The 25,629-nt window shown below is 37.8% G+C and overlaps 1 protein-coding gene across 2 annotated transcripts in view; it reads right to left on the bottom strand.

Moving 5' to 3' along the window:
* Window positions 1–2,763: 2,763 nt before the first annotated feature.
* Window positions 2,764–25,629, bottom strand: part of LOC119232571 (C-Jun-amino-terminal kinase-interacting protein 4-like) — a 67,213-nt gene continuing 44,347 nt past the window's right edge. The window contains exons 4-6 of one of the 2 annotated variants that reach the window (XM_037494638.1): window positions 20,513–20,607; window positions 14,306–14,456; window positions 2,764–3,046 (exon numbers count right to left, since the gene is read on the bottom strand). In XM_037494638.1, coding sequence (XP_037350535.1) covers window positions 2,954–3,046; window positions 14,306–14,456; window positions 20,513–20,607 — 339 coding nt within the window. In that variant the 3' untranslated portion in view covers window positions 2,764–2,953. Of the gene's footprint in view, window positions 3,047–9,115; window positions 9,194–14,305; window positions 14,457–20,512; window positions 20,608–25,629 lie in introns of those variants that run through there. The other variant, XM_054689485.1, reaches the window with a different exon arrangement.

Raw genomic sequence — 25,629 nt, 5'->3', positions numbered from 1 at the left:
TTGATAATATCTATTTCAAAAACTTAGCACTCTGTATTGTTATTCTAAAATATAACACAATACAGTGGAGTAACAAGATTTTTAACCTCAGGACAGTTTTGCAAAGTATTCTTAAAACATCCTATATCAAGATCATCTGAGGCACCTGGTAAGAAACCAGATTCTAAACCCATCTGTTCCCCTCAGCAGTATATATCAGCAGATCCGCCTGTTCTGTACCCCACTCGGTCTCTGGTGAATCCTCTCACCTCCCGCCCCACACCCAGCTCTTGTATGCATATGCAAATCTTTAAAAAATAATAATAATAAAATTATTTTAAAATCAATATAAAGTAAACAGTCCAGGTTCCTAATGAAGAGTTGATGAACAGCACTTAAACCCATTGTGGGGGCCTCCCTGGTGGTGCAAGGGGTTAAGACACAACCTATGAAGCAAACCGCAGCCTCTGCGGCACGAGTTCGATCCCCGGCTGGCCAGGGAGCAACCCACATGGCGCAGCAGACCTCTCCTGCCTCGCCCGCTGCTCCCCTCAGCAGTGTTATTTCAGTCAATCTGCCTGTTCTGCTCCCCGCTTTGTCTCTGGTGAATCCTCTCACCATCCACACCTCTGGCCTGTGCCCTGTTCTTGTATGCATAAATAAATAAATCTTAAAAAAAAAAAGAAAACCCTTAATTTAAATAAATAAATAAATAAATAAACCCATTGTGACTGTGGATTCAGAAAGTCCTAGGTTCATCTACACTGAGAAAATGATATGCCTTTGTAGCTATTTGAGAAATAAATAATTTGAGGTCAACATTATACTTATTATTTACTGCTTAAATAAAAGTAAAGAAATTACTTCCTCTTTTACCTTATCACCCCACCCCACTCCAAAGTTTGGTTATTTTACCTTAAAAAAAATTACTTGATAATAGAGTACACAGTGTAAACAATCTGGCAAAGCCAGCCTTTCCAAATTCATTGTGGATCTGGAAACCCACATGGCGCAGCAGATGTCTCCTGCCTCGCCTGCTGCTCCTCTCAGCAGAGTATTTCAGTAGATCTGCCTGTTCTGCTCCCCACTCTGTCTCTGGTGAATTCTCTTACCCTCCCACGCCTCTGACCTGTACCCCAGTTCTTGTATAAATAAATAAATCTTTAAAAAAAGGCAAAAAAAAAAAAAAAGCAGGGACTGATTTGGAATTCCAGTACTTTAGCTATAAAAGAAGGGCACTACTGTGCATGCTTATTTATTTATTTTTTTAAATTTATTTATTTATTCATACAAGCACTGGGTACAGTCAGAAGCGCGGGAGGGTGAGAGAATTCACCAGAGCCAGAGCAGGGAGCAGAGCAGGCAGAAGGACCGAAGCACACTGCTGAGGGGAGCAGCAGGAGGCAGGAGAGGTCTGCGCGCCATGTGGGACCCTCCTCTGGTGGCCTGGGAGCAGCCGGGGAGCAGCCGGGGAGCAGCCCGGGAGTGAACCGGCGCTAAAGAGGCTGCGGGCAGCTTCGCAACCCAGTGCTCAACCGCTGTGCCACCAAGGAGGCCCACTACTGTGCATGTTTAAATTGTGCTAAGTTGGGGCCAAATAAGGGGGGTGCAATTGTATGGGGAATATAAAAATAAAAAAAAGTTGTGCTAAGTGGGCAACAATTATGAAAAGATGTTCAGCATCACCAATTATCAAAGAAATGACAATGAGCTATCACCTCACACCCATTAGAATGGCTACTAAATAAAAAGAAAACAAGTGTTAATGAGAATGTTGAATTGGAATTGTTGTACAATGCTGATAGGACTGTAATTGGAAACTGCTATGGAAAACAGTAAGGAGTTCCCTCATAACATTAAAAATAAAACTGCCATAGGATCAGCAATCCAAAAACACATACCCACATCCATAGCAGCACCATTCCCAATGGCCAAAATATGTAAACAACCCATACTAGCCTCATGAATCCCCCATTATAACACTCATTGCTTCACACTTTTATTTGCGTGTTTACATTTCTTTCTCCCTAAGTAAAAGTTGAAAATCTAAAGCAGTGTTTTTTTTGGTTTTGTTTATTGAGGTAACATTGGTTTTCAACATTGTATATTCAACATGCTTCATTTATGTTTTACCACACCACACTCACTAGCAAGGTAATGAAAAGTCTTTTAATTTACAACTCTATGGCATAACAGAATCACAAAGTTCTTTATTTAGTGCATGTATTTTTCTAAAGGGAGCATTTCATAACTTTATTTGATTCTTAGAGTCGTCAATGACCCAAAGACACAGTGAGAAACAAAACTGTACCAACAGTCAGATGAAATAAACCTAGATGTAGAATGTACTGTAGCTTCAAGAAAATTCATATTATCAAAGGGAAGGAATAAATGTCCTTAACTCTAAGGATAGTTCTGAAAGAAGAGGATACTGTTTCACTGTCAAAGACCTGCAGAGGGGCATCCATGGACTTGACTTAACCCTGACCTACCGGGCAGGAGAAAGTTTTGTCTTTATAATACGAAGTGCCCACATATTAAGCCTACATGAAGCAGGCTCTTAATAGATGTTTGCTGAATGAAGCTGAATGGTATCTTGACTGGGTCTGAAGAAATCTAAATCTGTTCAACTAGAGAGGTAGCCCACAGTAAAATGACACACGAGGCTGTCTCTAGGATATATCAAGTTATGATAATTCTTCCCTGAGGAAGGTATTTGTACATAATATACTAATTTTCTTATCCAGAGCTAGAGAAATGAAAATTGGCTGGATTCCTATGGGCTTTACCTATATTTTTTTCTCCTTTATTTCAAAATGCTGACTTTAGGATAAGAATAAATCATAGGTTACAGTAAAGTCCTTACAACTATTATAGGAAAAATCATTTTCTTTTGAATGTCAGTGAATAAATCAAGACTTCCAAGCTGAGCACTTGGTATCTTGAGAATAGGAGTTGAAGAAGTAACCAAAAATTAATCACTTTTGTTTATTCTTTTCAAAATGCTTTCAAACACCATTCTCACCTCCTGTTCTATAGCTTTCAGAAGTTCAGGACTACCGCTGACCTGGAAAGAGAGAAAGATCATAGAAGAAAAACACATCATGTATTTACTAGGTGTTAGCATATTTGTACGTATCTTTGGCTCATACAACCTCTCAGGTTCTCAAGATCCCTCTCTGTATTATCTACTAAATTAAAATGAGAATTTGAGGGGTCGGTTTTGTCTTGTTTTGAGTTAAAAATCATTTCTTTTAAGTCTCTTGTTTAAGAGGTACTATGGTTTTGAAGTTACCACTTGAATCATGTCCTTAAACTTATCAATAAGTAGCTTATCTCTTAAACTATTTTTCTATTTACACAACTCTATGAAATTTTCCTGAAATCCATTCTAATCATCTCAAATATTTAATATACCAAATATTCCAGACATGCATAGTGGGAAATGTTTAACACACCCTTCTTTCTCCATCTTCCATTTCTGAAACTCTTAGGTAACACTAATAACTGAAGGGTGACCAAGATTCAAATGCTTTTTCACAAAAACATCTATTTATTAATATTGTTTATTTATAACTATACATTTTCCCTATGTGAGGCAAATATTTTTCTCTTAAAAACAAAGCAAGTTGAAGGTTTAAATATTCTTGGTCTGGAAATTCATTGTCTTTTTGAAAACCTAAACTACATCTGCCAAAAGTCTCTAATAATTCCTTCAAAACACCATAGATTGGGCCTCCCTGGTGGCGCAAGGGGTTAAACACTGCACCTGGAAGCAATCTGCAGCCTCTGCAGCATGAGTTCAATCCCCGGCTGGCCAGGGAGAAATTCACATGGCGAGGCAGACCTCTCCTGCTTTGCCCGCTGCTTCCCTCAGCAGTGTATTTCAGCCAAACTACCTGTTCTGTTCCCCACTCTGTCTCTGGTGAATCCTCTCACCACCACCCCCCACCTCTGGCTTGTACCCCATAAATAAATAAATCTTTAAAAAAAAAAACCACCATAGATTAACACAATATGATACAGTTTCTAGAAATCAAATTGTTCTCCCTTAAAGTTTGTTTATATGATCTTGGACTCTGGATTCTCACCATCTTTAACATTCTAATTACTCATTTCATCAAAAACTAGGTAAAAAGTATGGTGGATCTCTGTAAAAGTGGAAAGATTGTAAATATTTATTTTTTATATTAAAAAAATGGTGCTACAGAAAAATACTTAAAGCATAAATCCATTTATCTTACAAAGACAGTGAGTGCGCTATTATCTGTGTGCATATGCAAAGGAAAAGGTTTGGAGGATATATCAACTATTCATAATGACTAGAGAGGAGTAGAAACAGGGTTGGAGAAAATTTATATTTTTATTCTAGATTCAATTATCAATTAAAATTGTGAATCTACATTAATATAACAATGTTTTTAAAAAATATTAAGCCTGTTTTATAAACTATTTGGAATCTGAGCAAGCACCTTAGTAACATTTCTAGCATCTGGTTTGTAAATGGCGCAATGGGCATTGCTAAGTATTTTCTAATGCAAAAGGTTAGGTAATTTTTCTTCAACAAGAAATAGTCAAGGGGGCCTCCCTGGTGGTGTAAGGGGTTAAGATGTAGCACTATGACGCTATCTGCAGCCACTGCAGCACAAGTTCAATCTCCAGCCAGGGAGCTAACCCACATGGAGTAGTAGACCGCTCCTGTCTAGCCTGCTGCTCCCCAATCTGCCTGTTCTGCTCCCCACTCTGTCTCTGGTGAATCCTCTCACCCCCGCATCTCTGGCCTGCACCCCAGCTCTCGTATGCCTAAATAAATAAATCTTTAAAAATAAAAAAGAAATCGCTAAGACTATTTTTCCTAGGCTAAAAACCTTGTTTAAATATCAATGAGTATGTAATAAATACTTACGTGCCAACTGCTTCAAAATATAAGCTTTATTTTGAAGCAAATATAAGCTTTATCTTATAAAATAATCATTATTTTCAAATTGCTGTTTATTTAGATATTTACCAATTTTCATCCTTAGTATACATTAGCATCCTGATCAACAAATAACCAAATAAATGTGCCAAAAGAACAAAAAAAAATCACATCCACTTAGAAGGAGCTAATTTCATTCTCCCTTCTCTAAACAAGAGCTTAGAGGGGGAAAAAGTATGTATCTTACAATTTTGTCAGTTAATGAATAGGGAGAAAGTACAAAAGATTAAAAAGAGTGAATATTTACACCTTTTCCCTTCAAACCCCAACAGTCAGCAATGGATAACTCTAAAAGCTATCAAAAGATGATATATGTGAGGAAAATGTTTATAAATAGAAGTGAGACTTCAGAAGAAAGTCTCCTATGTTACAAAACACAAAATGTTACAACACATAATACATTTTTCTTAAAATTCTATTTTTATTTTAGCCTCTTATAAGCACTAACAGAAAACCCCACAGGTGGTACTATATGCGTTAATGGAAAAACACACGTAAGAGTCAAAGAAAGGAAGGGCTTTAAAGTAATCACATCCCAAGAAATAAGCACATTTAGTGCCTAGATCTTGGCTCCTAAATATCATTCTCCAAAAAATCAACCAGGGCCTTTTGAGGCCTGGACCACTTTATGGTGGCAGTAATGAAAGAGTAAGTACTCAAAAAAAGCATAGGAGAGACATCCCTGGTGGCACAAGGGTTAAGCCTCAGCACTAAGAAGCTATCAGCAGCCACTGCAGCATGTATTCAATTCCTGGTCAGGGAGCAACCCACATGGCGCAGCAGACCTCTCGTGTCTCACCCATTGCTCCCCTCAGCAGTGTATTTCAGTAGATCTGCCTGTTCTGCTCCCTACTCTGTCTCCAGTGAATCCTCTTACCCCCTGCACCTCTGGCCTACATTCCTGGTCTTGTATGTATAAATAAAATAAAATAAAAAGAATAAAACAAATATCCATGCATTTAAACAAGCAGAGGAAGATGGAGGGAGAAAGCCCCCAGAAAAAAATACAGTCCTCCTTTATAGTTTTTCCCACAGCAACTTGACTAATTGTTGTAGGCAAGATCTACTGTTTGATGCTAAAATCAATGGATAAAAGTCTGAGGAGAAACAGATATTTGCACAGTCTCAAAATATACCACCAAGATATTAATTATAAAGGGAAAAAGCCAACACACACCAGTTGAGCCAAGTGATTGATCAAGGTTAACATCACCACGTTACTTCAATATTCTTGCCAAAAATATAATAAAGGAGAATCATCAAAGAAGCCCAAACTGACATTCTACAAAATAATTAACCAGTATTCTTCAAATCTAAAGGTCATAAAAGACAAGGAAGACTAAGGAACTGTCATAGATTCTAAGAGACCAGGGAAATATAACTCAATACAATGTAGAATCCTGGATTGGATCCTGGAAAAGAAAAAGGAGAGCAGTGGAAAAAAATGGCAAAATCCAAACACAAGTCTGTAATTTAGTTAACAGTATTGTACCAATGTTAATTTCTAGTTTTGATAATTGCACTACATTTAGTTAACATTGGTGAAGCTGGGTGGGTAATGGTATAAGGGAAACTAAGCACTATTTCTGCAACTTCTCTTTAAGTCTAAAATACTGCAAAATAAAAAGTGAAAAAATGGGAGTTTTAAAATTTTAAAATTACACGGGCATTTTATAATACGAATCTTTAATCACAAAAGATACAGGAAAAGGTTCAAGTGCTATAGAGATACAAGTTTAGGAAAACTAAAGAAATAGGAACAATTTAAGAACTTAACCACAGATGGAGGAGGATGGAAAATTCTTTAGTACAAGAATGCTGGCTCTGTTTAGACATCTCCTGATCTGTATGCTAAACACATCTCCTGAAGAATGCAGCACACATTGACCACTGGCTTTACATACCAAACTCGGCTAACAAGAGTTTCTCACAGCAGTTGTACTAAAATATTTCAAGGCTTATTGTTTAAAAGAACTCTAACATTTGTCCAAGTAGGTACCAATCCAATTGCTTTTTAGTTAAAATAGTTTTTTTCTCAGTTCTAAAAGGCACGCTCTACTAACACTCAACAACCCAGAATATCTGCAGAGGAAAAAAGAATACTCTCATGGAGTTATACACAGGTATTTATAGGAGTTTATACATACATACTGCGATGCACATAATTGGATGCAATCAGTGAAACTATTGCCAAGTTGGTACCAATCAAGGTCTAGAAAACAACATGAAATTTCGCTTTTTTTTTTTTTTAAAGATTTTTATTGATTGATACATACAAGCACTGGGTATAGTCAGAAGCGCAGGAGGGTGAGAGAATTCACCAGAGCCAGAGCGGGGAGCAGAGCAGGCAGAAGGACCTAGGTACACTGCTGAGGGGAGCAGTGGGCGGCAGGAGAGGTCTGCGCACCATGTGGGACCCTCCTCTGGTGGCCGGGGAGCAGCCGGGGATTGAACCGGTGCTGCAGAGGCTGCGGGCAGCTTTGCAACCCAGCGCTCAACCACTGCGCCACCAGGGAGGCCCGAAAACTTCGCTTTAAATGATACTTAAAGAGTTCATTCTCTTTCCATGGATAGGCATAACAGAGTGATATCTGAACTCTAAACATGTATAACAATAGGAAACATCTATGACATTGCTAAGGAGAGTTCAAATAGCTTTGGCAGGCATTTTGGCAATGTCTGCCAAAATCTTAAACACATGCTTTGACCCAGCAATCCTACATCTGTGAATCATGAATACAAATGCAAAATTATGTAAGGCATTGTGTGTAATGAACTAGGAAAAACTAAGGTGTCTCATCAACAAAGATTTTAATTGCAATTAGTAAGTGATCCCTTTCCACCTGCCCATCTTCCATGATTCTGATATACCAATTATCTCTCATTATTCCTCCTGCTTCTAGTTTCTCATTCTATTGCATTCTTTCATACCTGAAAACAACCCAGTCTCTCCCATTCTTTAAATACTTTTCCCTCTACCCTGCTAACTCAAGTTATCCTATTTCTCTCCTCCCACTACAACCACCTTTTTCTGAGTAATCTACACTTTCTATTTCCTCCTTTCATGATTCACATTCATTCCAATTAATGACCTGGCAACTCAAACTCCCCAAACCTACAGCTACAAATTTATAAATTCAGTGCTCATTCTACTAGACCTCTCTATAGCAGCTCACTCTGTGAGCAACTCTTTCCATTCTGAGCTGTATTGTCCCTTGATTTCTAGGGCATAGTCTCTCATGTCTTCTCCTCTCCGGCATTACAAACCCCCCCCCCCAAACCCCCACTCCAAGGCCCTTATCTGTGTATACATCTTCTGCCCGCCACATAATTAAGGGGAATCATCACAGAAGCCCAAACTGCTGACTTTCTACAGAATAATTAACCAGTACTCTTCAAATCTCAAGGGCATAAAAGACAAGGAAGACTGAGGAATTATCATAGGTTATAAGAGACCAGGGAAATACAACTTAATGTAGAATCCTGGATTGGATTATGGAACAAAAAAAAGACTGTTCCCCTACCCCAAGCGGATACTGCCTGCTTCACCTACTCAGGTTCTGACACCCTATGCCTAGCACCTTTCCTTAGAGATGTCCTTATCATTCTGTTGAGGATCTGACACACCCCAAGTCAGGCTGCATCTCTGCAGGAAATGCTCTTTACCTTGTTGGTCTCCTGACTCTATAACCCCCACATGGACACAGTCCTTGTTTGGGTTGTGACACCTACCACCTCAGTCCCATCCCACCCACCCTCTGTATGCTTGCCTTAGTCTGTCCTAAGTAATCACTTCAGGACTGAAGTGTATGAAAGCAAAGAGGAAAGGCAATAATGCAATAATTATAGCTTTATTGTAAGTCTTGATATCTAATAGGGCAAGTTCTTATTCTTTTTTTTTTAAAGATTTATTTATTTATTTATACAAGTACTGGGTACAGTCAGAAGTGCAGGAGGGTGAGAGAATTCACCAGAGCCAGAGCGGGGAACAGAAACTGGCAGACTGACGAAATACACTGCTGAGGGGAGCAGTGGCGGCAGGAGAGGTCTGCGCGCCATGTGGGACCCTCGCCAGGTGGCTGGGGATCGAACCGGTGCTGCAGAGGCTGTGGGCAGCTTCGCAGCCCAGTGCTCAACCGCTGCACCACCAGGGAAGGCCCCAAGTCCTTATTCTTACTGTTCTTCAGGACTGTTGGGTCTTGGCCTTTTTTTCTCAAATTTCTTCTTTATTTGTAGCTTGTTCATAAATAGAATTCAGTTGGATAAACAATCTTAACATTTTTGTTCATTTCCAGCCTTAGCATTTTTATAATACATTTTGAACAAAACAACTTGATCATTTAACTACAGAAGTTGCTTTTTACCAATTTCACTAGAAGATCCCTAACAATCTCTGCTAATGATACAATAAAAAGACCTCTTCTGCTTTTGGCCTTGAACAGATCCCTAAACTTGAAGAACATCAATGGCTGAGACTTCTTGTAAACTCTGGCATTTAGAGATTGGCCCTGAAAGATGGTTTTTCAGGATACAAATATATTTGTGGGAAAATTATAAAGAAAAGCAATTGAATGCAGAGGTCTAGAGTTCAAGGAAGGGGTCACGGTTGGATATTCAAATTTGTGAATATGGGACCTCTCTGGTGGCGCAGCGGTTGAGCGCTGGGTTGCGAAGCTGCCTGCAGCCTCTGCAGCGCCGGTTCAATCCCCGGTTGCTCCCCGGCCACTGGAGGAGGGTCCCACATGGCGCGCAGACCTCTCCTGCCGCCCGCTGCTCCCCTCAGCAGGGTACCTCGGTCCTTCTGCCTGCTCTGCTCCCTGCTCTGGCTCTGGTGAATTCTCTCACCCTCCCGCGCTTGACTGTACCCAGTGCTTGTATAAATAAATAAATCTTTAAAAAAAAAAATAATAAAAAAAAAATTTGTGAATATTGCTGTGTGGATGGCATTTGCAGACATGGAACTTGAGCTTCTCAGATTAAGTAGAGGTGGGCTGTATGCAAATCGCTGGGGAACTCCAACATTTAAAGGTTCAGGACCAGCAAAGGAAAGGAGCAGTGAAGAAAATTAGTGATGTGGAGAGGGAAAGGGATGGGCCCCATAGGGGAAGCAGTAGAGGGAGAAGAGGTGACCTGGGAACAAAGTGAAGTATTTCAAGTAGTAGAAAGGACTCCAATGTGTCAAATGCTGCTACAAGATAGGGTAAAGACTGAGAATTAAGCAATAGATTTAGAAAGATGGATGTTTTTGGTGACCCAGAGAAAAAGACACGTCAGTGCAGCAGGTAGAACTGAAAGCCTCAGAGCAGTGGGAGGAACAGAAAACAACTACTTCTCAAACATGCCAAAGTTTGTTCCCATTCAGGGCCTTTACAGATGCTACTTGATTATCCTGAAACACTCAATCCTCCAAACGTTCTCATGCACCTGCACATCCCTTGTGTCAGGGTACAAGTCGTCTCCTCTATGAGGACTTCCTTTACCATCATAAAATAAGCTCTTCTTCCTACTGAATATGCCCTAATCCCTTACCTTGTTTTCTTTTAATAGTATATAACAATATTTGCAATTCTATTATTTCAATTGTTTACTTGTCTATTGATATTCCCCACAAGAATATGAAAAGGGAATAATATGTACAAAGACTTCTTTTTAAGGACAACTTGCACATTTTTCTAGGTGTACCATTCCTGGAAGATTTTTCCAATACCTGAAGATATAATCTTATTGATTGTAACTCTCTCACAGTGAGAAGTGTGCAACATAGCAACAAAGAAGGTCCATAACTATAACCACTAGCAAATCTCCTGTGCTGTCACTCTTCTGCCAGTTTTTTTTACCATTCTGCTTGCTTGGTTATAAGCCTACATGTGGTTTTCTCACAAAAAAGTTGTGCTACATTAAAAAAACTAGCAACAACAAATGTTGGCGAGGATGTAGAGAAAAAGGAACTCTCCTGCACTGTTGGTGGGAGTGCAAACTGGTCCAACCACTATGGAGAGCTGTGTGGAGATTTCTGGACCTACTAAACATAGAGCTTCCATATGATCCAGCAATTCCACTCTTAGGTATTTACCCAAAGGATACAGAAACATCAATTCCAAAGAACACCTGCACCCCTATGTTTATAGCAGCACTGTTTACAATAGCTAAGTTTTGGAAACAGCCCAAATGCCCAAAAACAGATGACTGGATCAAGAAGATGTGGTACATATACACCATGGAATATTACTCAGCATTCAAAAAAAACACATGCAATTTGCAGCAACATGGATGGAGCTGGAAGGGATCATGCTCAGCGAAATAAGCCAGAAAGAAAAAGAAAAATACCGGATGGTCTCACTCATAGCAGGAATCTAGAAAACTTAAATAAGGTACCAGGAATATGAATAACTATAAGAAAGTGAAAATCAAAATCAACAAAAAACTATGAACCAGAGACACTCTATGGGGGGTGAGGAGAGGGACTGGGGTCAAAATAAGGGGGTTGCAATTGTATGGGGAATATAAAAATAAAATTTATTTTAAAAATACAATTAAAAATATTTACAAACAAAAAAAAAAAAAGTTATTCTTTTGGGCCTCCCTGGTGGCGCAGGCAGTTGAGCGCCGCTCTATGAAGCACTGTGAAGCTGTCCGCAGCCTCTGCAGGGCAGGGTTCAATCCCAGCCCGCCAGGAAGAAACCCACATGCCGTGGCAGACCTCTCCTGTCATGTCTGCTGCTCCCCTCAGCAGTGTATTTTGTCAGTCTGCCTGTTCTGTTCCCTGCTCTGTCTCTGGTGAATCCTTTCACCCTCCCACACATCTGGCCTGTACCCGGTTCTTGCATAAATAAATAAATCTTAAAAAAAAAAAAAGTTGTGCTAGTAAAATTAATATTGATTATAATTCTCACCTTCAACTGTTTCATAATGAAGACAAACCTCTAAGTATAGCTAGGTCATCCCCAATTCTCAGAGAAATGAAACTTGTAGACTAGACATTGTCTAGTTCAGTTTCTGTCACACATGGATACCAAGACTTGCACAATACAGTCCACAAGAAAACCTGAGACCCTCAACAACAACCAGTCTCTTATAAGTTAGAGAAAGACAGGGGGCAGGGAGGGGCAGGGAGAGGAAGGACTAGGTCAAAATAAGAGGGGAGTGCAATTGTATGGGGAATATAACCAAAATGAAAATGCATACATTGTGCAAAAATGAAAAATGATGTAAGAATTATATAAAATAAAATGTTATAAAAGAAAAGTTAGAGAAGACATCTCCAGTTAATAATAAGGGCTCACTTAGGTCAATAATAAAACATGCCCTAATTATTAGATATACTTTATAAACTGGACTTTTCCCATTTTGAAATATACCACTCCATTCCTGGAATTCCTTTATTGTTGAATCTTAATCTCATTTAGTAACCCCATGTCCAGAGAAAAGACAGGATTTTATTTTAGAAACCCTCTGTGGTATTGTATCTCTAGAGGACATTAAAAACTCCTAGATGAAACGCCATATAAATAATCTGTTAATCAGTTAATAACTTGTCAGTAAAGTTCTGTCACAGCATGTCACTGGGTTAAATAACTAGAGAATTATAATAATCTTCCCTTAAGGTGCCTTTTTGGGACAGCAGCTAAAATATATTTACCATATGGCATACATTTCTGATGTACTAAAAATATCCCTCCTACTTAATTTTGTTTGGGAAAAGGAACATAGCATGTAGGCGACTGAGGGACGGGTGTTTCTGAAGATATATTAATCCTACAGGAATGTTTTCAAAAGCCAGAGTAGCTGTAGGAGTAAAGAATGAGAGTGTTTCCTGGTAGCATCGCAGTGGACTAATACCAGATACATGTGCATGATTCGCTTATATCAAATTGAGCAACAAGAGAAAGATAAGGGGAAAGGTAAGGTCGGCCTTACACTGTTAAAATACTTAGCAATGGGAGAAAAGTTTGATTGTTTTATTAAAAGTTTTATTGATTGCTTGCTGTTTTTAGCACATTTCAAAGACCAATGGAAAGAGTCTAAATGCCTCTACCTTCTAGAACTGAGAAACAGACCATTTTTATTATCTCCAGAGTCTTTCTAACATGTAAAACAAGTAATTCATTCAACAAGCATGTTCTGAGAGGCCACTACATACTCCGGACTTTTTTTACTTTTTTTTAAAGATTTATTTATTTATTTATACAAGCACTGGGTATAGTCAGAAGTGCGGGAGGGTGAGAGAATTCACCAGAGCCAGAGCAGGGAGCAGAGCAGGCAGAAGGACCGAAGTACACTGCTGAGGGGAGCAGCGGGAGGCAGGAGAGGTCTGCGTGCCATGTGGGACCCTCCTCCAGTGGCCGGGGAGCAGCAGGGGATCGAACCGGCGTTGCAGAGGCTGCGGGCAGCTTCGCAACCCAGCGCTCAACCGCTGCGCCACCGGGGAGGCCCGTACTCCGGACTTTTCTAAGTGGTGGGGATCTAGCAGTAAGCACATGGATTTTATGTTCTTAATGGAAAGAAACAGGCAATGTAAGTAAATAAATGACTTAGAATTTTAGGTGTATCACACAAACTATCTTATGTACTTAAAACATAAATATTTGGAGAAAAAGAGAGGAAGAAAAAGGAGAAAAGATGTAAGTCACTGTATTCATTTTAGGTGGCTTATTTGTTTTATGATAGACTAGATTTTGTTATGTAACAAAGTTCCATTATAAATATTCCAGTTTGAGATATAACTTTAAATATTTTTAAAAAGTTATTAGTATATTTTTCCACTCAAGAGTATATTGTTTACATATTGTATTTATGTATTATTTATAACTTATTTGATGACAAATTATTGGTCAAGAATATCGCCTGTGAAGAATTAACACCATGACTTTTTAGTTAATCACAATGCACTTTGGGATACTGCCTTATGAAATGTTTTGAAAAATGAACCGGTTTTTTTTTGGGTTTTTTTGTTTCTTTTTTTTTTTAAGTGAAACCCTAGTAGTTGTGAAGTTTCCAGCAGTATGAACCAAGAAGAATTTCAGGTGGCAGTGATTTTTCAGTCTGTAAGAATAAATTCACTAGTTGTCCTATCATAAATTTATATAATGTAGTCTGTCAAATAGAAATTTTAAATATTACTATTATTGGTATGCTAATCAAGATGTGATGATGCTTGACAAGTTTTCCTAACTTGAAAAACAATAGCCAAAAACTAAAACTCTTTGGGAAGAGATAGTTCATTTCCAATTAAAAAGAAGTTTTACAAAGCACAATGTATGCAAACTAGTTCATTTTGGTTGTTACTTCAATTTGGATAAGAAAGTTTATAAAATGTAAATTGAAGATTTTTGGCAGAATAAAGCTTACCTTCAGGCTGGTATGAGAACGTGGTTGACTTAATTCCTGAAACTTCCATTGCTCTGATCCAGGGGTCTCTCCACCTTTCTGAGTGTCAGGTGTAAGCAATCCATCTCCACCAGGTAATGGAAAAATCCCTAATGAAATAGGGCGTTCTTTTCTATTTGGAAAGGAAAGGGAAAAAGTAAAATTCATTCATTTTTAATTTGTCATGACCATAAACAATAAACTTAAGCTGTCACTGCTTTACAGTCATCGATCAGATATCTGAACAAGTGGACTTCTCAAAGAGAAAATAGTCTCTGAAGTTTAAATTAGCTCTAAGAAAAGTAGTCAAGAGTCAATTTAGGATAGCTCACAAGTTACTGAGGAGTTCCTAGCCCAGGAAGCAGTATGTGATCTGATTACATAGTAAGAAGAGCAGCTAAATTTTTTTTTTTTTTTTTTTATCCTACTTTTGGGTTGTGAAACTTTCAGTATGGGAAATGGGGTCATGCATTCAAATATTTTGTCTCATCTTCTCATCTTGAAGAGCTAAAAAGAAACTTTCTGAAGAGGAATGCAAATACAGACATATGAAAAAATGTTCAACATCACTTGTAATCAGGGAATGCAAATCAAAACTACCATGAGATACCATCTCACACCAGTGAGAATGGCACATATTAAAAAACTAGCAACAACAAATGTTGGCGAGGATGTGGAGAAAAAGGAACTCTTGTGCACTGTTGGTGGGAGTGCAAACTGGTCCAACACTATGGAGAGCTGTGTGGAGATTTCTGGACCTACTAACATAGAGCTTCCATATGATCCAGCAATTCCACTCCTAGGTATTTACCCAAAGGACACAGAAACATCAATTCCAAAGAGCACCTGCACTCCTATGTTTATAGCAGCACTGTTTACAATAGCTAAGCTTTGGAAACACCCAAATGCCCAAAATAGATGACTGGATCAAGAAGATGTGGTACATATATACCATGAATATTACTCAGCATTCAAAAAGATAAACACATGCAATTTGCAGCAACATGGATGGCACTGGAAGGGGATCATGCTCAGCGAAATAAGCAGCTAAATTTTAACTCATGTTCAGTTAGCTATGAGGGAAAAACAATTTTGAAAGCTCTATTTCCTATAGAATCAATAATAAGCTCCTTCAAACAGTACACAGGAGAAACTATTGTCAATGTTTTCAAACGAGGCCAAAAAATTCTTTAAAAGACTATAGAATTCCCAGTGCTTTATGGGAAATTTTAATGAATAAGAGTTAGTAATCTTAATGAAAATAGAATTTCAACAAAACACATCCTTTATTGATGCACACAAGATCCCAAGTCAAAGAAAGGGCTTTTAGAGGATGGAAACAAGCCTACTAACAGGTCATCCTGGGTCATTAATTCAAAAGAATGGAAAGTGACAAAGAGAGACAGAAGGTTTGGGGTGCCCTGGAACTTATCCTTCCACTAATAGAATGTAATAAAAACATGAAGGTTATAAATGTGGGAAAGTATTCAGTTTAGCCAAATAAATTTTGTTCTACAAGTTCATTTTTATACAAGAAACTTAACCTATTTTTGAAACATGCCCTCCACACAAAGGGTGTTCTGCTTTTCCTTTCCAAATCATCTGAAAAGATGAGTAAAACCGTCAGAAGACGCACTTAATGGAAACAATGGGACTTTATCAGTTAGAATTAATTATTTGTCACTTCTTCACACTTAGAGTACCTTTTCTACTTAATTGGGAGGAAAATTCAAATGCAAGCAGGCAGCACCATAAAAGGCTAAATTTTAACACTAAAGCTAAGCTTTTAACTACAAACTGCCAAACCACCAAATGACAAAAATTAACTAGTCAACTATTCTGTTAATACCAGTTATTCCCAACTACAACCAGGTTTTCATAAGTATATGGCAAAAAAAGGCATCATTTATTACATATCCTTATTGAATAATATAACACGTTATGCGCGTGCACACACACACACACACACACACACACACAGACTTCCACATAACATATAAGCATCTTTTCCTGAGAATGACAAATCTTTTTCTCCATCTTTCCCACTTCTTTAATTTGAAAAATGCCTTTTCTTGCATCAAATAATGGTGACAATGATTGGAGTATGGATTTTGTTTTAATGTCCTAGTCTATAAAATACAATCTTGTTAATCCTCCAACTTGGTGGGAATATATTTTGGGGAACTGAAAACTGAAGGTCAAAGAGCTACTTGATGACTTAAAAAAAAAAAATTTAACGACAAGCAAAGAAGTGACAAAAAATCTAATCAGAGTTTCTCTAACTCAAAATACAGAAACAGCAGTAAGATAACACCGACTTCTTGCAAATCCATCACACTGCTAACAGAAATCGAAATATAGACCAGTCATTAGAATCACTGTAATACAGGGGCCTCCTTGGTGGCACAAGAGGTTAAGATGCAACCTATGAAGCTCACCCACAGGCCAGCCAGGGAGCAACCAACAGCAGCAGACCTCTCCTGACTCCTCAGCAGTGTATTTTAGTCAATTTGCCTGATCTGATCCCTACTCTGTCTCTAGTGAATCCTCTCACCCCCCACAACTCTGGCCTGTACCCCAGTTCTTGTATGTATAAATAAACAAATCTTTAAAAAAAAAAAAGCATTGTAACACAACAACGCACTCATTTTCACACAAAGCAAATACTGAAAAGTACAAAACTACGGAGGGGAAGAGTGAAGTAGATCCAACTTTTACATTCCTATTCCTGTTAATTAAATCTACAATCCAAAAACACAAGTAGAAGTCACATCTCCTTATACTGTTTTTTATTTGAATTAACCTGCATTTAATGGGATAAATAATAAATGTAACATACTGTTTTTATTAACCATTCAGAAACTCTTCTACAGGGAGGGAATTCTTTTTGAGAGACTGATTAGTATCTGCATTAGGGTCAATGATGGGCTACATCGTTCCAACTCTGAAAAAATATTATCAGATACATCTCTCCACATTATATTGATAAATTACTGATTTTATTGATAAGAGTTAGGGAGACAGAGGTCATGTAATTATGCAAGACAACCAGAATTCTAATTTCAAAAAGAAATCTTGACAGTGATCATTAGTCCTGTACTACATCTGTGTGCATGTTGGGTACTCTGTATTAAGTGGTTCAGTAAAACTCCCAGGCAGAAGAAACCAAGAAATGGACTACATGTGGAAAAATATCAAGAGGCAGATATATATTCCAAATGTTTCAATATGCTCTTACTGTCTAGAAACAAAACTACCATAAATTATCGGAATTTTGTTACATTCTCTTTTAAATTACCTTAGTTCCATATATTCATTTTTATTTATTTAAATGTTACACCTTAACAAGAAGGAATTTGACAAATACTTCTGAAACATTTTTGCTAGCCTCACATCTAAAACAATCACTCATTAACAAAATCTACTGTACTTACACACACACACACACACACACACACACACACTCACACACACACAGTCGTAAGACAGAGTACATTTGTTCAACATCCACCGTGTGGCAGCACAATGAGATGGATGATTTATTTACATTATTTCTTTCAATTCTTGTAAGGAAGTGGGTATTATTTTCCCAGTGTACGGATTTGGAAAACTGATGCCCAAAGTGATTCAAAGTTGGACCTGATGAACTCCAAGGTCTTTGGAACTATTTAGTTGATAATTTAATCTTAATATTGAAAACTTCATATTCAGACATATCAATAGCAAACTTTGTGTCAAGGAACTTTTTGAACTTAATCATAAATTATTAGTAAAATAGCTGGAGCTAAAATAGTTCTGCTAAAAATGAGATATATAGAAGTGAATATAAAAACTTCATGTTTGAATTACTATATATCTTTCAACAGATTAAATACAAAATAATAATCTAATTTTACTTTTAAAACCACCCAATGTAGTAATAAGAGCCTCAGAAGAGGAAACTCAGACAGAGATTATACAAATTGCCGAAGGTTCTCCAGCTCACGTGGCAGAGCATTTGTACCCAGGCAGTTCAGCTCCAAGGCCTCTGAGCCTCTACACAGTGCTGCATGGCACTGCACAGTACTGCCTCCTTGACACCTAAGGTAGCTCTTTAAAATTAGTCTTATTTTAATGTTATAGGTATTCTTGAATTAATGTGCTTTTCTTTTTCTAAATGCCTATATGTACATATATACATACACAAATCTTTTATGTACTAAAATATACACATGTAATATGGTTGCTCCCCCAATTTTTACAAAATCAGGTAGCAAAATAAGTACTCAGTATCTAGTTTTAGCCCATAGATGAAATTTAATTTTTGGAGCTTACATGAATGTTTGATGTAAAATGAGTCATGGTTAATAAAAAAAGAACACTTTGAGGGAATTTACTACTTTAACTCATCTTAATTCATCCAAATCCACAATTAGGATTTGAGTATTTTCAGTAAACATTTAAATAATATAAGCTATTCACCATGAATCTCATTTAAAGCCATTCACAAAGCAGAATGTGAATCAAATCAGATAGTTTTAGTTTAACGAGTTAGAAAACAAAAGAAACCAAAATGGTAAACCTCTAAAATGTAGAAGATAGTTCTTACAGGGTGCAAATAGAATGAACAGAAGAAAAGCTAGAAATTAATTACTACCTCCATAGCAGGCATGAAGGTTTGTCACCCAAGTCTACAAAGAAAGGACAACATCTGACAATACAATGGTGAATAGGCTTTGTAAAGCTTTCACAACTTTGATGTATAAATAATGGGGGGGGGGAAGGGCTTAAATTCTTTAAAAGGCTTAAATTCTTTCATTTTAATATACATGTTGTTTTAGAAGGAAAATATTTAAATTGTAAATTCCCACGAGCTACTAACAAAAATTGCAAATATGATGGCTCCATCAATCAAAAGATAACTGGAACAACAACAACAAAAAATCTATGGCCTATATCTATTTACAGCAAGTCCCAGCATATAAGATATTTGCCATGAAATGCTCAAATGCTAAACGCTAAGGTTGTATCAACTTGGATCCATGCTAAGCTCTTGCTCTCCCCTTTACTATTTGAACATACTGTTTAAAAAAGACCACACTGACCTTGTACTTGTGTATAAGTACAATATGAAAATCCTTTTTCTTAGGTCAGTGCTTTCCAAACAGAAAACCATATTCCTAAGTGACAGCCTATAAATTACTACAAATGAGAACAGAAATCCTAGCTTCAGGCCATTTTCTATTGTTTCAATCTGCAACAGAAATGGTTACAAAGCAGATCCATGAAGCTAAAAATTTTGAGAAAAAAAAACTAAACAGGGGCTTCTAAGAGAGACTAGAGTACCTGAGTATCCTTGGTAGGTTCTGCGTCAGAGCTGGCACACCGGTAGAAATAGAAAAGTGCACAAGCAGCAAAACAGAGAGAGACACTAAGATAGCAGAATTAATGACCACCGCCCCGCCAACAAAGCCAAACACAAACAGCAGCATGCATCCAGGACTCATGGCGCTGTGCTGGCATGGTGAAACACCCGAACCAGGAGGCCTACACGGGGGCCAAAGGGATATCTTTGTAGTGAGGATCTGTCATTCAGCTGCTGCCACAAAAACAATGCCATCAGCAGCAGCTTTCCACTCCATCCTGCAGCAGCTCCGAATCGATGACATCATCCCACTCTCCCCACCTCCTAACCATAGAGCTGCTGCTCCTAGCATTTATGCAGCAATCCAGAGCCCACTGCCAGCCTATTAACTATTTTCCTCTCTTCTAAGAGTCCAGGCTTAGCTGATTGGCTACCATGCTTGGAGATCTACATAATTTATTCGCACTCCTACATCAAACAGATGTCTAGCTAACCCTTTCAAACATGTCTCTCTGTAACAAGAAGGACTTTAAACCAATTATACAAGAGAATTAAAAAATTTTCAGCATTCCAGAAATCAGAAAAATGTAATGTAATCACCAATAAGTATTAGAAGACAATCAAAACACCTCAATATGCTGCTTGATCGGGCCCAGCTCACAATTCACCTTTAATAGTGAAGGCTGTTTCTATTTTTCCATACTATTCTCTCCTATTGTATTCCAACCACAGTAGACAGCTTTTTGAATCTGCATGACTATTCTTCAGGATTAGAGAACAGAGAAAAACAGAAACATTATTTATTTCAATTTTCCTCAAGGCAAAAAATGTATAACAAAGCTTACCTAATTCTACTATGAGCTGTGGACTCAAGTTGATCACTCCCTGAGAGCTGATGAAGTTTTGTTCTTTCTAAGTGTTCCATATAATTATGAATCATCTATTTTGAAGAAAGAAAAAAAATACACATTTTAAGACTAATACCTAGAATAAAAACAATGTTTTTAACAAGGGAAACATTTTGGTGAAACGTCCGTATTTATCAGACTACTCGTACATAGTTCCATAAAAAAATTTAATGGCAAAGGAATATGCAAATGCTCACATTTAAGGTTTCTGTTTCCATAAAAGTAGTCAACATCTTGCTTAGCATTAGCAAAAAAATTTTTACATCTTATTACATAATTTTATCACTAATAATACAAATTAGAATGTAGACATTGGGGAGGAGATTAAGAAAACCACTGGTCAAATATAATTGGCATTTGGAAATGCATTCATTAAATGGAAATCAACAAGGGAAATTACAAAACACTTTTGAAGAAACCACACTCTTATAGTCTTTTTTTACTTTACAAAGGATTTAGCATAGCTTCCGATTTAATTAAATAATTTAATACAAAGATGTTTATTTCTTGTGTCTGTAGATTTATTGAAAAGAAGGTTAAAATATTTTGCTTGCTAATTTAATGGTATCATTGCTTAATGTAATCATCTACAATAATTTAAAGCAAATGAAAAATCAAATTTAAAGCAAATGAAAAATCAAAACCCTTTGATTCAGATAAGAAAACCTATGATAGTTCAACGTGGAAGTGAGAACTTCAAGAATATCATTTATACAAATTATCAAAAAATTCTAAAGTACTATTTGAATCTTGATAATCTACAGTTCACTTTTTTAAAAAAAAAGATTTATTAAGCATATAAGAACTGGGGCACAGGCCAGAGGTATGGAGGGTGAGAGGGTTCACCAGAGACAGAGCGGGGAGCAGAATAGACAGATTGACTGAAATACACTGCTGAGGGGAGCAGCAGGAGAGATTCTGCTGCGCCATGTGGGTTGCTCCCTGGTTGGGGATTGAACTCCTGCTGCAGTGGCTGCTGATAGCTTCATAGGTTGGGTTTTAATCCCTTGCGCCCTATAGTTCACTTTCAAGAAAGCTAAATCTGGTATTTAGCATATAAAATACAACAAATTTAATCAGAAAACTGAAAAGCCTTTGCTAGATAGTAGCATGATATGAAGGAAAAAAATGAAGTCTAAAAAACAAGAGTGGATATATTAACAACTTAAAGGAATATAAATATTAACAGTAGACAAGAAAATGTTGATTCTTCCTTGGGAATATTCTTTGAATTTTTAAAATTGCAGCATAAAATGGCTTTGGAAGTTTCTAAACTTTAAATAACATGTGCATGTGGCATATTAAAAGGACAGGCACTAAAAATATTTAAACAACTTTGAATATTTATTTTTAAAAAGCATGCTTTTGTTGTGAAATTTTTATTTGGCATGCATGTACAAAAATTAAGAAATATGTTAAGTCATGAAACAGTTATTTCAAATAAACAAAAAGCTGAACTCTAGTTGCATGAATGAAGACAATTCTATCAAATAAACACTATAAAAGATAATTATAAATAAGAAGATGCAATCAGCTCTACCTCCCCAACCAGTACATTCTATAAATTAATTCTTATCTTAAATAATTAATTTTTCAAATTTTAATTTAGAATGATCCTCAATTAAGAATATTCTAAACAACGAATGTATCAGGCAAAGAAAAATGAACACAGAATAACATGGAAAAAGTATGTGAAAGTACATCCAAAACTTTGAGATTTACATACTTTTTAAATTTAAAATTTACCAACATTTAAAGAACAGTCTTGCAGAAATACAGTTTGGTCTTTATGTAAGCAAACCAAAAATAATGCACTGCTTTCTTTTTACCAGAAGGAAAAAAATTAAAATGAGATTACTATAACAAAATGATGGTATGGGTTAATAAACCTAAACTGAATTCCTATATTCTGGGTAGTAATATGAAATTGATTGGTTAGTTCAAATAGAAGAATCTAAGTTTCATTATTCAGATAAAGAAAGCAGGAATCTTCCCTACATTACTTTATACTAATCCATTTATTCAATATTTTAAAATAAAGATTACTATAAATACAAAGATACAATCAGTTCTACCCCCAAAAGTCCATTCTATAAATTCTTATCTTAAATAATTAATTTTTAAAATTTTAATTTAGAAAACGTTGAATTCTAAACCTTCTTCAAATGACTTATCCCAAGTAACTACAGCTATAGTATTCTGATTCTCAAAAATGGTTTTTATCATGCAATTGGTTCCAGCCCAATTAAACCAATACTTAATAGGAAAGTGTAATAAACAACAAAATTCCAGCTGACATTGTTGAACATAAACTACAAGTCAGCCAGTGCATTTACACCCTTTGTTTCATTTAATCTTCACAATATTAACATTTTATAAACTCCAAATGAAGGAGATTAAAATGACCTGCTCAACTCCAGCAACTCATTAATGATTAACTGTGTTCTAACTGCCAATAGCTAGCTGGCTTTTGGGCCAGAACTCAGGTCCCTCTAACTCGGTCCTCTGAGCAGTTAAGTACCACAGGACTCATGTTGTATCTGGTCTTTTTAGTCACTCCTCTAGGCAGGCAATAATAGCTCATTGTCCTTTCTTCCTCACACCCACAAGAAAACCCCACACTCTAAAGCATTTCTTGACATCTGTAGTAAAATATGCACCATATTTCACAAATGCACAAAAAAAGTAGAAAAAATAAATGTACATAAAAATTTAAATTTTAATGACAGATCTTATAGTGTAGCCCTAGCTTAAAAAAAAAAAAAATTCATGGGCAGCAGGATCAGTGCTGCTAGAGAGAAAAGAAAGGTAGGATATGCTGTAGATATTCTACTATTGGCTCCGGCAGTACCATTCCCTCTGATCTCAGAATTCCATTCTCAGTTTTCTCAGGTATGTACATGAATTCACACATATTCAGTAGTCAATTCAGCAACAAACAGCTAGAGTCGTAAAAAAAGATCCCAAGCACACAGTAAAATCCTGACTCCCCTCCTACCTATACAATCTTATGTATGGCAGGGCCTCCCTGGTGGCGCAAGGGATTAAGACACAACCTATGAAGCTGACCACAGCCTTTGCAGCACGAGTTCGATCCCTGGCCAGGGTGCTTACCCACATGGTGCAGCAGACCTCTCCTGACTCACCCACTGCTCCCTTCAGCAGTCTATTTCAGTCAATCTGCCTGTTCTGTTCCCCAACATGTCTCTGGTGAATCCTCTCACGCCCCCACCCCCAATACCTCTGGCCTGTACCCCAGCTCCTATATGCATAAATAAATCTTTAAAAAAAAAAAAAATAATCTCATGGCAGAGGTCAACAGTCAGTTTTGACTAAAACTGAAAAGCAAGGTAATAGTGAGGATTTGGTGGGCCTCCCTGGTGGCGCAGCAGTTGAGTGCTGGGTTGCGAAGCTGCCCACAGCCTCTGCAGCACCGGTTCGATCCCCGGCTGCTACCTGGCCACCGGAGGAGGGTCCCACATGGCGCGCAGTTCTGCCTGCTCTGCTCCCCTCTCTGGCTCTGGTGAATTCTCTCACCCTCCCGTGCTTCTGACTGTACCCAGTGCTTGTATAAATAAATCTTAAAAAAAAAAAAAATAGTGAGGATTTGGTAAGTGACATGAATCCCTTTATTGTGTTCCTTAAATCTTTCCATATGCAGTCCAAGTATCTGCAAAGGCACTGTTCTTAAGATTAAAGTTGTTGAAATGCCACAAAGCAAAGAGGCACAGAAAAATTTCTGGTGTATTTAATATCTGTGTGTTCCATTAACTAACACATCGCTGAAAATTCAGGCAACAGAACTGGGTTCAAATCCAGTTACATACTAGCATTGAATTTGGGGGAAATCACTTAATATTTTCTTTCTAAACTTCAATCTGGGCCTCCCCTGGTGGCACAGGTGGTTGAGCGCAGTGCTGTGAAGCTGTCTGCAGCCTCTGCAGCGCTGGTTTGATCCCGGCCGGCCGGCGAGGGTCCCACATGGCACAACAGACCTCTCCTCTCTCGCCTGCTGCTCCCCTCAGCGGTGTATTTTGTCAGTCTGCCTGTTCTGTTCACTGCTCTGTCTCTGGTGAATCCTCCCACCCTTCTGCGTATCTGGCCTGTACCCCGATTCTTCTATAAATAAATAAATCTTTAAAAAAAAAAAAAACTTCAATCTGTAAAATGGAAATAGCTGATAAGAGTTTGGTCAGAGGATGAAATGAAAATGCATTTAAACACTCCCTCATATGAGTTCTGGGTTCAAATTTTAGCAAGTTAGAGAGTATTTACTTACTTGGCTCCAGTGCCCCACAATTACTTAAAGTCCATATTTCTGCCACTGCTTTCTTTAAGGTATGTTTTCTTTTAAACAAATTCAGTAGTAGTGTGCACAGAATTTTTTTTTTAAGATTTGCTTTTATTTATTTATGCATACAAGAACTGGGTTGTGGGGTGTATGAGAGTATTCAGCAGAGACAGAGTGGGGAGCAAAACAGGCAAATCTACTGAAATAAACTGCTGAGGGGAGCAGCGGGAGGGACAGGTGAGGTCTGCTGCACCATGTGAGTCAGCTCCCAGGCTGGGGAGTGAACTCAGGCTGCAGAGGCTAGCCATAGCTTGAAAGTGCTGAGACTTTAACCCGTGTGCCACCAGGGAGGCCCAGAATTTTGGGTTTGATTAATGAACAATTATTTTTGCATAAGAAGACCCAACCATAGTAGTTTTCCCTTAAAAAGCCAACAATGTGTTTGGGTAAAAGAGCTATTTAGGGCCTCCCCGGTGACGCAGCGGTTGAGCGCTGGGTTGCGAAGCTGCCAGCAGCCTCTGCAGCGCCGGTTCGATCCCCGGCTGCTCCCCGGCCACTGGAGGAGGGTCCCACATGGTGCGCAGACCTCTCCTGCCACCCACTGCTCCCCTCAGCAGTGTACTTCGGTCCTTCTGCCTGCTCTGCTCCCTGCTCTGGCTCTGGTGAATTCTCTCACCCTCCCACGCTTCTGACTGTACCCAGTGCATGTATAAACAAAAAACAAACAAATAAATAAATAACATGCCTCTATAAAAAAAAATCT

The sequence above is a fragment of the Talpa occidentalis genome, unplaced genomic scaffold (assembly GCF_014898055.3).
Source record: "Talpa occidentalis isolate TD23 unplaced genomic scaffold, MPIMG_talOcc4v2.1 talOcc4.7, whole genome shotgun sequence".
Lineage (NCBI taxonomy): Eukaryota > Metazoa > Chordata > Mammalia > Eulipotyphla > Talpidae > Talpa > Talpa occidentalis.
Note: the sequence above shows the minus strand (reverse complement) of the source record. Positions and strands in the feature narration are given on the sequence as shown.